This window comes from Ranitomeya variabilis, chromosome 2 (genome assembly GCF_051348905.1).
Source record: "Ranitomeya variabilis isolate aRanVar5 chromosome 2, aRanVar5.hap1, whole genome shotgun sequence".
Lineage (NCBI taxonomy): Eukaryota > Metazoa > Chordata > Amphibia > Anura > Dendrobatidae > Ranitomeya > Ranitomeya variabilis.
Genome location: NC_135233.1, coordinates 932401101 through 932421559, shown reverse-complemented (window position 1 = coordinate 932421559; position 20459 = coordinate 932401101). Strand labels below are relative to the sequence as shown.

Below are 20459 nucleotides of genomic sequence, written 5' to 3'. Positions count from 1 at the left end.
GGAGAAATCTCCCTGATGTTTTGTATTCACAATTCCCCTGTGATTTATAGTACCCCATGCAACTTTCCCCATTCTTTCAAAGCATGGCTGAATCCACCCACCACATGAGCCATTAAGGATAGCTTGTGTAGCTGCCATACCTCCACAGCTACCACCCCTCTTATTCTTATTACATGACATCATACTCTACACATTGCTGCCACTGAGCAATATTGGAGTTGGTTGTGATTCACCTGGGTCTCTATAAGCATTTATTAAGGGCTCCCTCCTCGGTCTTCGCACAGTCACACTCTGCTATGCTTTAGAGCACATCCCCGGGACAAAGGCAACTCGAGCAGTATTCCAGACCTTGGGAGAAAACATGATGCTACTCCATCTTTTTGCTTGCACTATTTGGTGCTTATCATCAGCACTTACAATAGCTAGTACATTTGAAGTACAAGATTTGGACAATCAGATATTGGTGACCGGAGAAGGCAAGTCACTTACTTTCTTCTTATAACGCTTGTTTTTAGTGATTGACTTATATACTTTTCTATACTCGCAGAATATAGAATGTTTATGTCGCTCTCTTTGTTTTTATGTGATATTTACTTTGACATGATTCAGAAAAATGAGATTGCAGACAATATGTGATTAGAGGCAATTATAATATGTATTTTTATATTGTAGTAACTTTAACAGATTGTCAAATCAAAGACCTTTCAAGGTGGGATAAAGTGATGACCATGTTAGAGAACTCTCAGATGAGACAGAATATGCTGCTTCAGTATTTCGAAGAAGTTAAGGCGGACCTTCAGACAGTAAAAGAAGATCTTGGGACGGCTGCAGAAAACACTTCGGGCTCCTGTAGTGACTGCCTCAGCAGCCTGACTTCAGACCTTTCAAGGTTACTGGACTCAAAATGTGAGCCTGATCTCGCGTCGAGAAAAAATGGGGAAAAATCTGTTCTTTTAAGCCTTGAAATAGGAGAGAGATTAGAACGGATTGAAAATGCTTTAAAGAGATGGGAAGAATCTGCACAAAATAAAGCTGAGTGTCCAGAAAAAGGAGACGATGTGATTTATCCAGGCATATCTCCCGATTTAGTGGACTGGATCAACCGGCGGTATATACCATCAGGTAATCAATCTAACCTTGGTTATATTCTCAAAAACATGTTTTATGTCTAGAGATGTAGTGTATGTGAGTTTTAGATGTAGCAGAGATAATTTCTTTTTTTTCACAACTATGACATTGCTGTTAAGTGTATTTTGTAAAGGACTAAAGGTAAACTTTTGGGAATGAACTTAAATCAGAGTTAAATATTGCAAGGGTTGAGATATATATATATATATATATATTACTTCAAGTCCTTTAAAATGAGGACTGAAAGGCGAAATTATGAATGTATCTTTGCAGATCAAACCCTTTTCATTTATATAATGTCACAGTAGCCATTCCGGTGTCTTGAACCTTTCAAAATAAGCAAGTGTAATTTTAGCAATACGTTACCCGAGCCCCGAGTGTAACCTGAAATGCATGATCTACTAATTCATAAAGCAACATAAAAGTAGAGTGGACGACTCAGAGAAAAACTGCAGATGAGCAGCATGTTTGCATAGCTAAAAACGCTGAGTAATCCTTCTCATGACGGATGAGTTTGCGTTTAGTCACCCTTTGCCTGTGACTCAGAACAATACTAGGAAACTCAGCGTTAACTCCAGAAAATAGATAGAATTTTCAATCTTAATGGATACGATCTGGATATGTAATCTATGTGATCCGGCAGCTGCAAGATGTGTCCTGGGCCAAGGGAACTAAGCAGTGCTACAAAGTGGTGGCAGGATCAACATAGGATGCAGCCCACAAGAATAGCATTGGTGATAATCACGCCCACAAGAAATTTCATATACTAATAATACAGATTTACTTGTTAGAGATTTGCATGTTTATGAGTGGTTAATTTTTCATGGATAAACTGCTGCCACATATTCTCCACAATGAAGTCTTCAGTCTACAATCTGCTTTGCATTGTACTGTACATTGGTGCAAAGCAGCTGTACTCTACATACGTCTGACTATAAGGTGCAAAGAAGACCTTAACATCTGTGCCTTAGAGCCTGAGGGGGCCACATTAAAAGACCCTGCCCAAAATGAGGGAGAGAAGTAATATGAAAGACACAATAATGATAGGGAATGGATTGTACAGTCAGAAACTTTCTTTCAAAGTTTATGATCTTAAAGGGAAGGTTCAGCAAACGATACAAATGTAACCTCACTGTACTAGTGATAAATGGTGGTCACCAGACCCTTCAATGACTTCTTCTGATATGTCTCAGTGACATAGCAGATGTGTAATTGTGATCCTTCCCTTTAGGTTGGGACTACATGGTGACGTGTGTCATGGGACAGCAATTCTCAGAAAAGTCACACAACAAAAATATCTGTGCAACTTGCAGTCGTGCTATTTTGCTGTAAAGTAAACAGAGAAGTTGCCGATAAGGCTTCTTTCACACTAGCGTCGGCACGGGGCCGTCACTATGCATCGGCCCGATGTGCCGACACGCGTTGTGAAAGTAATGCCCGACGTGAGCAGCGGAAGCAGTTTTACAACACTTCCGCTGCCCCATTGTAATGTCCGGGGAGGAGGGGCGGAGTTTCGAAAATGGCAGATACGACGCGTAAAAAAACGTTACATGTAACTTTTTTTGTGCCGACGGTCCGCCAAAACACGACGCAACCATCGCACGATGGTTGCGACGTGTGGCACTCCGTCGCAATGCGTCGCTAATGAAAGTCTATGGAGAAAAAACGTATCCTGCGAACAACTTTGCAGGATGCGTTTTTTCTACATAACGACGCATTACGACGTGCGTGGAACGACGCTAATGTGAAAGCAGCCTAAGTCACACACAAGTCATGTGTCGCTAGCAACTTGCATTGAAGTCTATGGCAAGTAATCCAACACACTTGGGACCATTTGTGACTCTGTAGCAGTTGCAGGGGGTCTGAGGTCATGACATGACACCATAGGAAATCAGTACATCCAATGTTGCAATTCGTTGCTGCGATTTCAGTGTCGGGTGACACAAGCAGCCATAGCATTAACGTATAGAAGAAACGAGAATCGGTGCAGGGCTTTAGCTCTAACATTAGTCAGGATCACACACATGGAAATACTGGCACATCAACCCTTAGTCTTTTACTTGGACAGCATATTACAGAATGAGTGACATTACCTCATTGTGATTTTTGTGAATTGTGAAGTTGGATGGAGGTGTCCAGCTGGAGACCCACCAAGTCTTCATTACAGCTGGCCTCTGGCAGACGGAATATTTCTGGAGCACATTCGCAGCAGACCGTCATCCCATTGCTTTTATACAAGTGTTATAAGTAGGGCTAATTTCTGAACTGAGTGTAATGTATTAAAGATTTACAGCTAAGCCAAATCAAAGTATAAAAATCATTGGTGCACAATGTGTTTATAGCCGCCATTCCCAAAGAGAACGTAAAGAAGCAAGCTGGTAGTTATCATCAGCTCTGAAACAACAACAGTCATTTCCTCTTCTTATAAACTGTAATTGCTGCAGAATCAGGCATGATGTTTAGGGTTATTTCCAGGAAGTATGTCATTATATGACATGTGTCTCCAGCATTCCCAGATCCGCACTAAGCGCTTCCTGTGGTTTACCAATTACCCTGGATGTCATTCAGTATGGTAAAGCATAGGTTCCTGTCTCGGATTATCCTGGATGCATCCGGGGTTTCTAAACTTCCAGGAAATGTTAAGGTGTCTCTAATGAATTAACCTCAAGTTGGTATTTCGTGCCAAGAGAACATGGGGTAATGTTTGTGCCAAAGTGTCACCAAATGAGAAGTCTTAGGAAGAATTTGCACAAATATGGCATGTAAGTGACGTGATGTCACAGTTTACGTCCACATCTATGTCTATTATACATCAAATCAGGAATTGGTGATAAAATATATATATTCAAGTCTATCAAAAGTTAGTGCTGGGTATTGCTCAAACATTGTGACTTATATAAATTGATTGGCCCTGAGTGTTGATTATTCCCACAGTGTATCTACGTATGATTTCCCAGATTCGTTCACTAATACACACAGGTTTTATTGGTGCTTCTGCTTGGTGGAAAGGGGTAAAAGACATACCGTATTTCCAAGTGAGAAAACATTGTGTTTTTTCAGTTACTTTTTATCTGCAGGTGTTCACACCAACATATGCAATAACAATCTGCTCTGATTATTGTGTTTTTATTTCCTTTTTATGAGCTTTTTGGTGCTGATTATAACTTTAGCACAGAAATGCTGGACATCTGCACTTAAGAACATAATCATGTTTCTTATTTGCCTTTTTTAAACGATTAGGGAAAATCGCACTGAAAAAGAACAGTTCATCAGCGGCTTTAAATGCACAGCGGGTATGAGAGTACATAAAATCACAATCACTTCGCTAGAATTGTTAAATGCAGCAGATTTTTTGTCAAAAAAAAAGTAGCGTTTACACTTTGTGAGTACATGACATAATACTCAGGCAGCATGAAAAAGAAAGATCTGGGGAATTGGACTAATACCCTAATACCATTAATACCAACTACTGGCTTCTCTGACTAGTGTAATGAACAGATATCCTTCACTCTATGTGGTCAGATCTATTCTATACACAGCGTGCATATAGATTGGACTCACATTAAAGGAAGCAGTTGCAGGAACTCTTGGCTTTAGGCTATATTCAGACTAACATATTTTTGGTCTGTTTCCTGTACGTTTGTTCCACAAACCACACAAGGACAGCATAAGGAACAGTTGCAATCTATGTACCACTGCACACAAACGATTTTCTACATGGACCATTAGAAGTCACAGCATGCACTAGTTTGCTCCCTGTCACAGACAAGCACAAGGAACCACACGCTAATCAAGTAATATTCCCAAATTCTGTAAGCAAGGGAATCTGTCAGCAAGTTTATTATATTTAATCTTAGAGCAGCATGATGTAGAGGTTGAGACCATGATTCCAATGATGTGTCACTTACAGGTCTGTGTGTTGTGATTTCAATATAATCAGTGCTTTATCAGAAGGAGATTATGATTGCAGGACTAGTTGTCTTGTGCCATCTAGTCAACCAGTTCTGTATAACCCCACCCCCACCACTGATCATTAGCTTTCTGTCAATGTACAGTTTACACAAAAACCTGCCAATCAGTCATGTGGGTGGGGTTATACAGAGCTCAGCATTCAGACCACTGCTAGATCTACAGCAGAAAAACAGTGATTTCATCAAAACTACACCATGCAGACTGATAAGTGATACCTCACTTGAGCTGAGGTCTCAGTCCCGTCTTCATGCTGCTCTCAGATCACATAAAAACAAACACAAAAACTTGGTGATAGTTTCCCTTTATGGGTTGTTAAATGTAGTAGTATTAGGGGATATCGTAGACTTAATTTAAAGGGAACCTGTCATCAATTTTTTCACATAGCAGCTAAAAATATCATCTCACACAGCGTCTGCACTGCATTCCCTAAATCCTTATATAACCCCCTTACTCCCCCTGTATCCTGCATAGCCCTGAAAAACCTTTTTGATTTCTCCCACATTGTGTGCTTATCTAGCCTGTCCGGTCCGATGGGCGTGGCTTCGGTCCTCTCCATCCCTCTGCCGGCTGCTGCTCGGCGTTCTTGACATGGATGAGGCCTCCTGCATCATCTTCATCACCATGAGATATCTCACGCCTGCACAGAGAAATCGCGTCTCGCACTTGTGCAGTATGCTTTGCCCAACTGCGGTCAAGGTTGAAAAGCAGAAGTGTGCACATAGTTGGACAAAGCGTACTGCGCAAGCGCGAGACGTGATTTGCCTGTGCAGGCGTGAGATATCTCATGGTGATGAAGATGATGCATGAGGGATCAACCCTTTCAAGGACGGCGAGCAGCAGCCGGAGGGAGGGGTGGAGATGTCCGGAGCTACGCCCATCAGACCAGAGGGACCCTATTAGCATACAGAGCGGAAGGGCTATACAGTGGGAGTCAGGGGGTTATATAAGGATTTAGGGAATGCAGCGCAGTAACATGATATTTTTAATTGCAACAAAAGTGGTGACAGGTTCCCTTTAAGTCCATTTGCACAAACCAACCGGTGGCACAAAACTGAAGTTGCTAAGCAACTTGGTTTCAAAATCTGTATTTCGGTTTAATGATATATGATTATATATTTTGCTGACTTATTTTTTGATATATCATTGTCTACAGTATAATTTAAGTGGCCATTCGTTTCATATGAATTAAAGTTTTACATGATTATCGCACTTTGTTATGCACTATGCACTTTTTAGATTTGTTCATATGCTCTGTATCGGGTTTTCTGATCCAGATACTTTACTCTCTTGCAAGACTTCACTTACCCTCATCACGTCTATGTTTCTATCTATTCTGCTTAGTGGACATGTGTGCATGCCCGTGACGCTGGCAGTCCAGAGCATTGCCGCTGGCGCCCTACGTGTGATGCTTGCGGGTCACAGTTGCTAGGAGAACGGCTCCCTGACCCTTTGCGCCACATGGGAAGCTGTGCGGTGATGCAACTTCCAGCGCTCGCACCGTGTGCGTATGCGCCGTACTGAATGTCCTGGATAAGAAACAGCTGATGCTGGCATATATATACTACCACCGACACACACCATGTTAGGCCGGTTTCACACGTCAGTGGCTCCGGTACGTGAGGTGACAGTTTCCTCACGTACCGGAGACACTGACACACGTAGACACATAAAAATCAATGCATCTGTTCAGATGTCATTGATTTTTTGCGGACCGTGTCTCCGTGTGCCAAACACGGAGACATGTCAGTGTTCGTGGGAGCGCACGTTTTACACGGACCCAATAGAGTCAATGGGTCCGCGTAAAACACGGACCTCACACGGACATTCTCCGTCTGGGGTCCGTGTGCGTGCAGAAGACAGCGCTACAGTAAGCGCTGTCCCCCCCACATGGTGCTGAAGCCGGTATTCATATCTTCCCTGTAGCAGCGTTTGCTATAGAGAAAATATGAAGAATAGTGTTAAAAATAAAGATCCATGTGTCCGCCGCCCCCCCACCCCCTGTGCGCCCCCCCCGCTGGTCAGAAAATACTTACCCGCTCCCTCGCTCCTTCCTGGTCTGGCCGCGCCTCCTACTGTATGCGGTCACGTGGGGCCGATCATTTACAATCATGAATAGTCGGCTCCGCCCCTATGGGAGGTGGAGCCACATATTCATGACTGTAAATGATCGGGCCCACGTGACCGCATGCAGGAGAAGCCGCGGCCAGACCAGGAAGGAGCGACAGCCGACGGGGGACCCGGGTAAGTATTTTCTGACCAGCGGGGGGGCGCACAGGGGGTGGGGGGGCGCCGGACACATGGATCTTTATTTTAAACACTATTCTTCATATTTTCTCTACAGCAAACGTTGCTGCAGGGATGATATGAATCGCAGCTTCAGCACCATGCAGAGTGGGTACCACACGCTCCGTGTGGTACCCACTCGCCATACGGGCGGCACACGTGTGCCGCAGGTATGGCCTCCGTGAGTTCCCAGGCACACGGACACGGATAACTCCGGTACCGATTTATTCCGGTACCGGAATTATCTGGACGTGTGGGACAGCCCTTACGGCCCCCAAAGAAGCCCATTATGGTCTATTTTTCCCATGAACTTGATCCTTCCAGTGTTATACCTTTCAGCAAAGTGTTGACTCCCAGACCTTTTCTACCTGTGTCCTTCATATAAATCTCACCAGTCAACTAAGAAATACTGCAATATAATGATTTTACTGTATTACTTATGGCTTATGTCAAAATAAAAATGACTTTGTATGTACTTTAAAGACAGATTTTTTCACTCCACTTTTCTAATTTTCTATACTGCTCATATCCGTAATACCGTAGATTGTTCCGTGCCCATAAGCTGCCACTGGTTTTCAGCAGCAAGTGTGGTTTACACAGGACAATGCGCTGCCGAGAATGATGATCTCTTGTGCAGCACAAAAGATCATTTCATACAACAAACAAGTGTTTTACTTGTTCACCTGGAAATCGGCAGCCTGTTTAGACTGCAGGATTATCGGGAAACCAACTTTCCAAGGAACGGTTGTTCATGATAATCTTGAAGTATAAATATACCTATGACTGCTCCTTATCTACCAAATTTTGCTAAAATTGGAGGAAAATTTAGTGAACGCAGAGGACATGATATGTTGATTTGTAATAGTTATCTTTACAGATGACCCAATAGATAGCAGTCATTTTATTTCACTACTATTATATTCAGAGTTGGACGAGAAATCACTTGGCTTCCCTTGTGCTTTCGTTTTTATTTCTTCCTAGTCTTCCTTGCTATTTTATTGACTAAGCTTAATGGGTTTTCCATGATTTTATGACATTTTCCTAACAGCAGGCAATGTAATTCTATAATAAAATGACCATAACTTAAAATCAACCGCCATTCCAGAAGTTACTTAGGCAGCGATGACATCAGATACCTGGTTCACAAGACCGTAGCAGCCAATCAGTGGCCCGTGATTGGCTTCAGTGATCACATGAGTGATGTATGGCATATGATTAGATGCAGGATTGGTGGGGTGGCAGCACTAGAATCACACGAGATTTGAAAGGTGAATTATGCCTATTTTAATATGTTGTCTACTGTTAGGCAAATGTAAAAAAAAACCTTAAACTAGCTCAATAAAAAACCTTAGTAATATTGCATATGTACAATGAAAATATGTTATATTTAGCTATTTTTTATGTAGCAATACACTACATTTGACTAGTCTCTCATAGCCGCTGGATCCATTATTGGCCAAAATATAGCAAACTTTTAACCATGATTAGAACTTAAAGGGAATCTCTGAGAAATGTAATAAAATAGATACACATTTAAATATTAAACATTTTTTAAATACCTTTATTTAGCAAAAAGGTGTGCTTTATCTACTGCACTCTGTCAGGATTTTAAAGATGGCAACTGCCATCTATTTCATGGTACAGCCCATCCTAGATTTCAGAGGACACGCAGCAGGACGGGCTGTGTGAAGGACATTTGCTGGAGGCACACATTCCTCTGTTCAGTCAACAGGATGCTGAGTAGAGCTGGACTAAAGGAGAACGCAAGCACCTTTCTTTAGCTGACTGAGAATGATCATTCATTTCCATCAGCCTGACAATTTTAGTGCATCTGTCTCCTGCTTCAAACAGCATGTCCTGCAGCATGTCCTCTGAAATCTAGGGCAGGCTGCACAATTATTATTATTATTATAGCGCCATTTATTCCATGGCGCTTTACATGTGAGGAGGAGTATACATAATAAAAAGAGTATACATAATAAAGATAAGTACAGTAATCTTAAACAATACAAGTCACAGCTGGTACAGGAGGAGACAGGACCCTGCCCGCGAGGGCTCACAATCTACAATGATGTACTGTAGATGTCTGCTGCCATCTTTAAAAGTCTGACAGAGTGAACTAGATAAAGTACACTTTTTGACTAAATAAAGGTAGTTAGAAAAATATTTAATATTTAAATGTGCATTATTTATGTTATTTATTTTACCACATTTATTGGAGAATCCCTTTAAGAAAGTACTGTGGATTTGTTGCTAATGTTAAATAGTTCTGATATTAAGAATTTCTGTATGTTTGCATTTGTGGCATAGCTAATAGTACCACATTTTCCAATGTATAACTGAGAGCTCCACAATACTGGATAACACACAGCATGCACAGTCATAACAAGAAGCATTACAACACATTAGTATTGGCGTGGTGATGCTATATATCCTACCAGGGGCGGACACTGACACCGACAGCTTGGGGCCCCTGTACAAGGAATGTGACTGGGCCCCCCTCCTTTCATGGTGACAACGCTACATATATATATATATATATATATACAGTTGTGGCCAAAAGTATTGACACCCCTGCAATTCTGTCAGATAATACTCAGTTTCTTCCTGAAAATGATTGCAAACACAAATTATTTGTTATTATTATCTTCATTTAATTTGTCTTAAATGAAAAAACACAAAAAGAATTGTCCTAAAGCCAAATTGGATATAATTCCACACTAAACATAAAAAAGGGGGTGGACAAAAGTATTGGCACTGTTCGAAAAATCATGTGATGCTTCTCTAATTTGTGTAATTAACAGCACCTGTAACTTACCTGTGGCACCTAACAGGGGTTGGCAATAACAATCACACTTGCAGCCAGTTGACATGGATTGAAGCTGACTCAACCTCTGTCCTGTGTCCTTGTGTGTACCACATTGAGCATGGAGAAAAGAAAGAAGACCAAAGAACTGTCTGAGGACTTGAGAAACCAAATTGTGAGGAAGCATGAGCAATCTCAAGGCTACAAGTCCATCTCCAAAGACCTGAATGTTCCTGTGTCTACCGTGCGCAGTGTCATCAAGAAGTTTAAATCCCATGGCACTATGGCTAACCTCCCTAGATGTGGACGGAAAAGAAAAACTGACAAGAGATTTCGTCCTCTCCCCCATCCTTCATTGTCATCTCCCCCACATTCCATCATTGTTCTCTCCCCCACCTCCATCATTGTTCCTCACCCACATCCATCATTGTCCTCTCCACCACATCCATCATTGCCCTCTCCCCCACCCCCCTCATTGTCATCTCCCCACCTCCATTATTGTCCTCTCCCCCACCCCATCATTGTCATCTCCCTCACCCTCCTCATTGTCCTCGCCCCCACCCCGTCATTGTTCTCCCCCACCATTATCATTGTCCTCTACCCCACCTCCATCATTGCTCTCTCCCTCACCCCATCATTGTTCTCCTCCACTCTTACACCTCCATCATTGTCCTCCCTCCACCACCATCATTGTCCTCTCCCCCACTGCCATCTTTGTCCCCATCTCCATCATTGTCCTCTGCACCACCCCATCATTGTTCTCTCCCCCACCTTCATCATTGTCCTCTTCACCACCCACATCATTGTCCTCTCCCCCACTTCCATCATTGTCCTCTCCACCATCCCCATCATTGTTCTCCCCCCACATCTATCATTGTCCTCCCCTCACATCCATCATTATCCTCCCATCACATCCATAATTGTCGTCTCCACCACCCCATCATTGTTCTCCCCCACATCCACCATTGTCCTACTCCAACCCCCATCATTGTTCTCCCCCACTACCCCTCATTGTCCTGGATCTCTACCGAGTATATTGGTAAAAAAAAAAACACAACAACACTCACCTCTCCATCTGTTAATCACAGCATCATCGTCACTGTCAAGTATCTCTGAGTTCTGACACAGGCGCACGCTGCATGCTGACGTCATCAAGCCATGCACACCTGTGTCAGACGGAAAACAACAGGCAGGAAGAAGAGGATGGATTCCTACAGGAGAAAATGGCAGTGGAGCTTCAGGTATCACTTCCTGCCCGCCGCACATGATGAGGGCAATGCCCCACAGAGTCACAGGCTCTGAGAAACAGGCCAGATTACCCTCGTTATTAGCTGCCCTGCAAGGGCTCCACTTCACCTCAGCAGCTGCATCGGCGGTATGTCCGCCCCTGAATTCTATTGCTGATGAGCCGCACTACTAAATTCTAGAAAATTCTGCTTTGGTACAATGTTACTTATTTTAGTATCATTCTTCAGTTGTCTGTAAGGCCAGATTCACACTAGTCTGTAATACGGATGAGTGCTATGCGATAAAAAATCGCATAGCACTCGGACCAATGTTAATCTATGGGGCAGCTCCCATCATCCGTTTTTTTCTCGTCCGTATTACGCTTGCGAGTGGAATCGCAGCATGCTGCGATTGTCCGCGTATCTCAGTTGAGAAATGCCAATGCAAGTCTATGGGTGGGAGAAAAAAAATCGCACAGCACACGGACCATCAGTGTGACTTGCGAGAAATTCTCAGGCATTGGGCAGGTGACAGGAAAGGCTTAGCCATTATTTGCTCAGTTTGCAAGTGTGTGAGAAAATCTCACCATACGGATGAGAGAAAAAAAGCATCCTGGCATTGCACACGGATGAGATACGGATCACCATACGGAGAACATGTGGGCGATTCTCAGCAGACAAAATCGGACAGATTTTTTATACATTGTGTGTGACTCCAGCCTAATTCAGTCAATAATTTCCTATTTGGAGTATGGTCCATGTTGCTACCATGTCTGTTCAATGTTGCCAAAGCCAAATCAGCATAGTATTTTCATGAATGTAGCCGCTGGTGAGGTACAGTATCACTGTGGCATTAAGACTTTATGAAAACGGTGCATAGAGTATAATAGATATTGTAGCAAAGATTGGGGCCGTCTGTTCACTTTTGTGGGTCATTTGATGGCAATGGTTTCTCATTCTGGCAGTAAGGTAGGCTCAATGATTTAGATCGATGCAGGTCCTGTGGCATGCAAAAGTTCTTCACTAGGATTGGAATAACTGACTTCTGTTAATCAGTTAGGGTTGTCTTTTTGACACAACTAGAAAAATCTGTCCAGGTGACATTGTAACAGAGCTTGTGCTAGGCCCAGACTTACCTGCACAACTTGACTAACAAAAAGACTAAAGTCCCAATTTATCAAGATTAGTGTTTTGTAAACCAGTATTGATGAAGATTGTGCTAGAGTAAGATGCACTAAATTTATTAAGATGAGTGTGCCCTCAATGACTTTGGTGAACTTTTCAGCTACTGTGTCCCTCAGCCACTTTTAAGGCATACATTTTTCAGCTGAGCTTGGCCATGCCCCCTCATCGGACTGGCATAAAAGCGCTTAAACTTGTGAAAAAAGAACTGCAACATTACAAACAGTTTTACACTAGAATAGTGATTTACTTATAAACATTTTATGAGTGGTCCTCTGGTGGGCAAAATGACAGCTGTGTAGCTTCTCAGATCAATGGGTAGAAACAATTCTTTTTTGAGTGCAAATAATGTTGCAAATAATGTTGTTCTGAAAAGAAATGGCAGCATGTCTATATAGACTGCACTTCCCAAGCCTCTGTCTCCCCAGTTTGTTCCCAGCCTCCTTAGCTTGATTGATAGCTCATTGTCTGATTTCTAGCCTTAACCCTTACATCACAAAGGCTAAGCAGGTTAAGAAGCAGGCAGAGGTTTGTTCAGTGCTATGTCACATCAAAAGCACTTAACACAATATTTGTATATGAAATAAGCCGCTAAATTCTCAGGAAAGCAACAACAGATAGAAGATACATATGTTTAGTTGGATTTACATTTCAAACACCTGTATGTCCATATATGTGGTTGTGGTAGTAGTGTTGATTTCCATCTCCAAGATCCTATCCTAATGTGTAGTATGTGTAATAATAATATTAGCAAATACTTCCAATTAGGAAAGTAGTATAGTTCTTCTGATTCACTATGTCGCTTACTACATGTGCATGGCATTACATTAGCTTAGGTATCCGATGTTGCGACCATTCATGTAGTGACAGACTTTTAGCTGTTAGTGGTCAGACTCATTACCATGGATACCTAAGCTATTGCAATGCCCTGCACATGGTGGAAGCAACATAGTGAATCCAAAGAACTATACCACTACTATATTTCTAATTGGATGTATTTGCTAATATTGTTATAATTATTATTACACCTATTACATATTGGTATAGGGTCTTGGAGACGGGAATACCCCTTTACGTTACTCATCAACCCAGAAATTAGCATAGCAACGGATGTTCAGTAACTAGAAAAATAGGGCATGGTGAACAAACCTGTCAAATTCTATAATGCAGCCATGACAGCCCTAGGTCCAACTTTGCTGAATATTGTCTGGTGTTTAGACACATTATTTAAAGGGACTAGCCCATTGTAACAGCTACTAGAGAGGACCCTTACCGATCCTGAGGATTAGATCTGGAATGCTCTTTTTGGATAGAGCAACCATCACGCAGTCATAACTATGTGACTGACAGAGATAGCTGAGCAATGTAATTCGCTATTTCTGTCAGTCACATAGACAATATGAAAAGTGTATAACAACAAACTGAACAAACGGGAGTAGGATGAGCTGCCAGCAGAGGATCAGGAACGTCCAGATAAAGTAAGGGGCATCAAATATACTGTATTTTCAAGGACATCTTGTTTCATGAACGCTATGTTCTGTTCATAAGGTCAATGTATTTTATTGATAGTGGTCCCATGGACAATGACAGGTGTGGTTGTGCCTATACAAACAGAAGACCCATATTCTTGGAATTATGTGGGATCTCAACAGTCCAACCCCCAGCAATCGGTGATTTGCTGCTTATCCAGCAATGGGTGATTTGCTACTTATCCAGCAATGGGTGATTTGCTACTTATCCTCAGGATATGTTGCTTCAGTGAGCCAACTCCTGTAAGACATAGTCTAGAAAAAAAAATCAGTGTTTCCAGTATAATCACCCTAATTGTTAGAATGAAAAATGATGCATGACCTCTGGGCTTTGCAGTCTTTAAACGTCCTCATTTTGTTTTCCAAATCAGCTGAAAAGGCTTCACAGAGGTTTATTAGTTTCTTCCTTGCCATGATTAAATCAAAAGGGTATGTTAACATGGTAGAGTTTTCACAGAAATGTCCACAAGTCTACCATGCATAAACATATCCTTATGACACAGAACATCCTCGGACCATTGGTGATGTTCATATTCTACTACAGGAACACAGAACTGATTCATAGATATGTATCATAAAGAACATAAGCAGATAAAGGAGAACAATGTTTCTCTGGTTGTCTATTTATGTGTGCTTATCAACGAGGCCCCATTATAAATCAGGAAATTGGGGTGTATATAGATTATTTATGAGCGTGCCAACAAAGCAATAAAGCAAAGTTTGTGTTGTATGGAAGTTGCTAGAAGTCGCACTTCTATTATATGTGTTTTCGATGTAATTTAGGCATTGAAGCTTTCAATAAAATTTCTGCTGCTGGTTTTGATTTCACATAAAACTTGGAAGAGGGCCAGAGCAGCTCTTAAGGGAGTTTCTAATCACAGTTTTTCTCGTTGGTCTTTTGCAGAATTGTGTTAAGTTTCAGGAGAGCCGTCAAAGCCGAGTGTCTGTTAATTAAATAGCCAATGTTAGACAGTGTTACTGACATTTCTGACCACGTATCTGAAAAAATGTCTAAAACATCAAAGGGAAAAAGATTCAAAAACCTTTAACGTTCAAAGGTAGTATGTCATGTCTACCATGGAATAATGGGCAAGGTTGAAAATGTTCAATTGTTCCAGCTACAAGCATGGATAATTTAAAGCCACGCTGACTCTGCACAGGAAATGAGTCAGAAACATTCCCTTTAGGAAGGCCCCTGTAAGCTTCATTAATCTAGTGACAAACTATATTAAACTATTAATCCCTCGTTATTTAGCCTAACAAGTTTCTCAAGTTTGTATTTTTTTTTATTATTCATTATTTAATAATATTCATAGCTTTTTAGAAAAATAAATATTTTTGAAGTATGGCACAGATGTTTATTTTACCAGACACATCGATCTTGGAGTCCATAGGTAATGTCTACACTAGGTTCTGCAACAAAAAGTCCAGAATTAAAGTGGTCATTTAGGACTATATAATTTTTCCCAGCACAGAATGGTCACAGACACTGATGTCAGGTCGACAGATTAACGGCTTCTGCTCTGCTGATGGGGCGTGACTGCTGATGTTATGCTGATTGATGACTGGCTCCCTGCTGCACAACTGCTAGGAGCCGGCTGTCAATCAGCACGACTGTAGCAGACACACCCAATAGACAGAGCAGTCCAGAAGAAGAAGAGCTGCTCTGTTGATGTAGAGCATATGAATCGCCAGCAGGAGCAGTCATTAATAGCTCAGAGTCGGTACTGGGTAGAATAGGCAGATAGTTGCCTCTGTTAGCAGCAAAATAATAGTCCTGGACAACCCCTTTAAGTACATTGCAGTCTTCTGCATGTGCATGGAATGGAGGATGTGTAATGGATATTTCAATATACAACATGCTGTATCCATTGCACGTTTGAGTGCCAAGAGTTGAAATTTCAAACAATTTCATAGTTAAGTTTGCAGCAAAATGGAAATTTATTCTGGGCAAAGTCATTTTAAAGGCATTAAACATGAGACCTAATGGCTTAAATTTGTTCTATTTTACATGGTATTGTTTTTGTATTTTTCAGGTTGTGACACAGCATTACTATTTCCAATGAGGTCACCCAAAATTTATGCAAGTGTGCACCCGGCTGACATAAAACTCCAGGCCTTCACTTTCTGTGTGTGGATTAAAGTGACAGAAGCCCTGGAAAAAACCATCGTAATCTCATATGGCACCAAGCGTAATCCTTATGAAATCCAACTGTATTTGAACCAGGAGTCTCTTGTACTAGTTGTTGGTGGGGATTCGAACAAGATATCTGCTGAAAATGCCCTGCAGACAGGAAAGTGGTCTCATCTGTGTGGCACATGGAACTCAGATGACGGCAAAACAACTTTATGGGTCAATGGAGAAAATAAAGCAACTAATTACGGGTTGGCTCAGGGTCATGTCATCCCTGATAAAGGTATATTCCAGCTCGGGCAAGAAAAGAACGGCTGCTGTGTAGGAGGAGGTTTTGATGAATCTTTGTCATTTTCTGGAAAGATTACAGGCTTTAACCTGTGGGATAAAGTACTCAGTGATGAGGACATTTTGAACACTACAGCTAATGCTGACTGCAGTATTCGGGGCAATGTAATTGGCTGGGGTACAACAGAAATTCAACCGCATGGGGGAGCTCAGTACATTCATTAAGGTTCCTAGACGTTTATTACAGACACGTTATATGTCAGATGCAATAATTCAATTACTCATTTGAATATTTCTGTTTAAAAATATGGTATATCCTCCAACTATTAATAAGATCAAGTCTCAAAAATTCAGAATCTCGATATAATTGTACAATCTTCCATTTGGTATTGAATCATAAAGTATAGCTTCCATGAACACTATCTTAGGGGATTGTATGTTTAGCAGCTCCCTAACAGGCTTCTATCTTTAGATTTGTTTGCAAGTATTGGGATTCCAATTGAGGAGCCGTAGCAGGGATACCTTTCTGGCAGTCTATATACTGACTATGGTTCTGCAGCTATAGGCTGCCAAAAAATATAATTTGGCCTGCTGACAGGCTGGAAAAGATGCCATGGGAAAGATCATACCCTCATGGCTTCCATGCTCTATTATCAAAGTACACTGGTAAAAGAGATGATAAGAAATTCCCTAATATATGAGCATGAGTCCATTCTAGATTAACCTATGCTGTAGCAGTTTGCACATATCTGAGCTCCATTCATAAAGGCAGAGCATAGGAATCTGTAAATCGTCACACTGAGACCCTGTGGTTCTGGAGTAGGGAAGCATAGAAATTCATTGTACTGCTTTAAGGTGCTCCATACAACTGAATTTAGGGATTATTCCCCCCAATAAGCAATATTTTAGGTGAGAATAGCACAATAATATGGCATCTCACTTTTCTGCCAAATTGATACAATATCCAATATGAAAATCTGCCATATAATGCTGAGGCCACTTTGCAGTGACACATAATGTATGACATTACTACATGCTAACATAATACAAGTCATTGTGGTCACGACCCAGAGATTGATGTGACCTGAACCAGTGAGTCACAACTTAACCAAATTGACTTCAATTGTGTTACAAGTGTGTGTTCACACTACAATCATTGGCCATGAGATGGATCACGTATGTAGCCGCCAAATTGCTGCACAACCCCAGACTAGCTCCTTACAAATCACAGGAATATGGAGGTAAAGTCGGACATCACTGAAGTCTATCGGTGATGTTTTACAGCTCTGTACAACTTGAGAGGTTACACGTCAGTTAGGCCTAAGACCACGTGCACACATTGAGTATTGGGTAGAATGTAAGTCCGCAAGGACAGGGTCCTCTCCCCTCTGTACCAGTCTGTCATTGTAAATTTGTTTACTGTAAACGTTATCTATAACCCTGTACGTAACCCCTCTTCTCATGTACAGCACCATGGAATTAATGGCGCTATATAAATAATAATAATAATATTTGGTGAATTTTTACCTCAGTATTTGTAATACAAAACCAGGAGTGGGTGATAAATCCAGAAGTGGTGACGTGTTTCTATTATACTTTTCCTCAGATTGTTCCTCTCCTGGTTTTGACTTACAAATACTGAGGTAAAAAACTCTCCGAATACTGAATGTGTGTACGTGGCCTAAGAGAAAAATATCAGCTTCCCTCTAATGAATAGTAACAAGAGAGAGGAGCATTACTATTAGGACTATACTAAACCAAGTACTACATTTTATCATAGCAGAATTAGTCATCGGATGTCTCTCCAAGTGAAATGCTTAGAGAAAGCTTTGAAATATGTCACTAATAATTATCTTATTACCTATTGAGGCCTATAGATGTGCAATAATAATGTCAGTGGACTGATGTTAGTGCACTTGGGTATACAGTACAATGTAATTCTCAGACGAAGCCGTCAACTTAGTCTTCTCATCTATTACTGATGTTAGGCTACGTTCACATTTGCGTTGTGCGGCGCAGCGTCGGCGACGCAACGCACAACGCATGCAAAACGCATGCACAACGCAGCGTTTTGTGACGCATGCGTTCATTTTTTGCATGATTTTTGGCGCAGAAAAAACTGCATCATGCAGCGTCCTCTGCGCCCTGACAGTTGCGCCAAAATGACGCATGTCTCACAAAACGCAAGACAACGCATGTCCACGCGCCCCCCCATGTTAAATATAGGGGCGCATGACGCATAAGTCGCCGCGGCTGCGCCCGACGCTGTGCCGCACAACGCTAATGTGAACGTAGCCTTAGACTTACATTTACAGCAGTTATATCTGAAAGTCAATGCAGAATTTGCCTAGATATTGTACCCACCGTCTAAGGTCTGTAGATGTATCTCTCTCACCAATTGCTTGGCAAACAGCACATTCTCCACTTCTACTGTATGTGTATGAGGGCAGCACTAAGCTCATTTTATGTCTGCATAGACTTGTCCAGAAGTTCTGTTTCAATGTGAATTGCTAATATGCAAAATTCATCTTAAACGTAATTATAACCACTTTTTATCAACCATTATACCTGTAATTATGTCGTGCTGTACTATATTGTAAATTGAATTTGCAAGAGTTACGTTAAATACTACTTTATTTTTGTACAATTGTAACATAGGGGAATACTAAAACTTTATCACACTGTTACAATTCTCCATATCTCTCCAACAGAAGTTCATAAACACCTAAATTCTGTTTACATTGTTTCTGAGCAGCGTTAGTCTGTCGAAGAACATGGTTTTGGTTTGCACAATATTACATAGCAAACACTTGTAGAAGGAAGATGGTTACTGTTAGATATACGGACACTGTATGTTTAAGAATAGCAATATTTTAAGACACAATTTTGAAACTATTTTATTATTGTCACTATGTAACAATGTCTTTTACTAGCCATTGCCGTATTTTGTCTAATTATTTTAAGCCTTTTGTTGATTCAAAGCATTTTTCTATAAAAATAAATTAAAATTATGTTTTCAATGTACTGGTATATAGTTAATTGTTCAAGTTTTTCTCTAATATCTTTGTTTTCCATCAATTAGGCTAAATGAAAGACCATCAGCTCTATTGTGTGATTTGACCTTAATGGGATTTTCCACTACTTATATTAATTGCTTATCCAAAGCACAGGTGATAAATGCTGGGGGTTTAATAGCTGGAATCCTCATGATCAGGAGAACCTTGGTGAAAGAAGCAGTAGAGCACATGCATAACCACTATTTACTCTATATGGGAGCAATGAAAAGAGTACTCAAACATGTGATCGGGGAGGAGAGATGGTCCCAAAGGTCAGACCCCCGGAGAGGCGAAGGTTCCCATTGGTCAGACTCCCGGCAATCATACATTTATCAACTATACTGGGAATAGTCAACACATGTATTAAAAGACATCAAGATTGATAAATTGTTACTAGAATTAGTGCCACTTGTGTGGATCAATGAATTGTGTCTAATATTGCAGCTCATCCTCATCATTTCAGACTCAGCACATGGACAAAATGGGAAATATACTTGTAATCTAAGTTTACATTTATAAAGGGGGAAATATGTATTCAAGATAAGTATTTCACACGTGTCTTCATGCCAGTAGGGAAACTACAGCTAGATCTCAATGTTAGCTGGTGTGGCTATTAAGGGTACCGTCACACAGTGCCATTTTCATCGCTACGACGGCACGATTCGTGACGTTGCAGCGTCATATAAGTATCGCTCCAGCGTCGTAGACTGCGGTCACACGTTGCAATACACGGCGCTGGAGCGATAATTTCATGACGTATTTGCGATGTAGAAGCCGTTGGTTACTGTGCGCACATCGTATACAACCTGTGTCACACAATGCAATCATGCCACCACAGCGGGACACTAGACGACG

General features: G+C 41.3%; 2 protein-coding genes across 3 annotated transcripts in view; one reads left to right on the top strand and one right to left on the bottom strand.

The window, feature by feature from the left end:
* Positions 1–20459, bottom strand: part of VEPH1 (ventricular zone expressed PH domain containing 1) — a 904948-nt gene that overhangs the window by 824742 nt on the left and 59747 nt on the right. The gene's annotated exons all lie outside the window — the stretch shown is intronic.
* Positions 161–19572, top strand: PTX3 (pentraxin 3). Of its 2 annotated transcripts, XR_013221911.1 has the most exons (4): positions 161–476; positions 673–1122; positions 16163–18536; positions 18850–19572. XR_013221911.1 is itself a non-coding variant. In XM_077290689.1 (3 exons), exons 1-3 carry the CDS (start codon positions 362–364, stop codon positions 16771–16773), a joined length of 1176 nt encoding a protein of 391 aa, XP_077146804.1. In that variant the 5' UTR covers positions 161–361; the 3' UTR covers positions 16774–19572. The 2 variants fall into 2 exon arrangements, 1 of the variants encoding a protein (XP_077146804.1); XM_077290689.1 differs by having other exon boundaries at positions 16163–19572.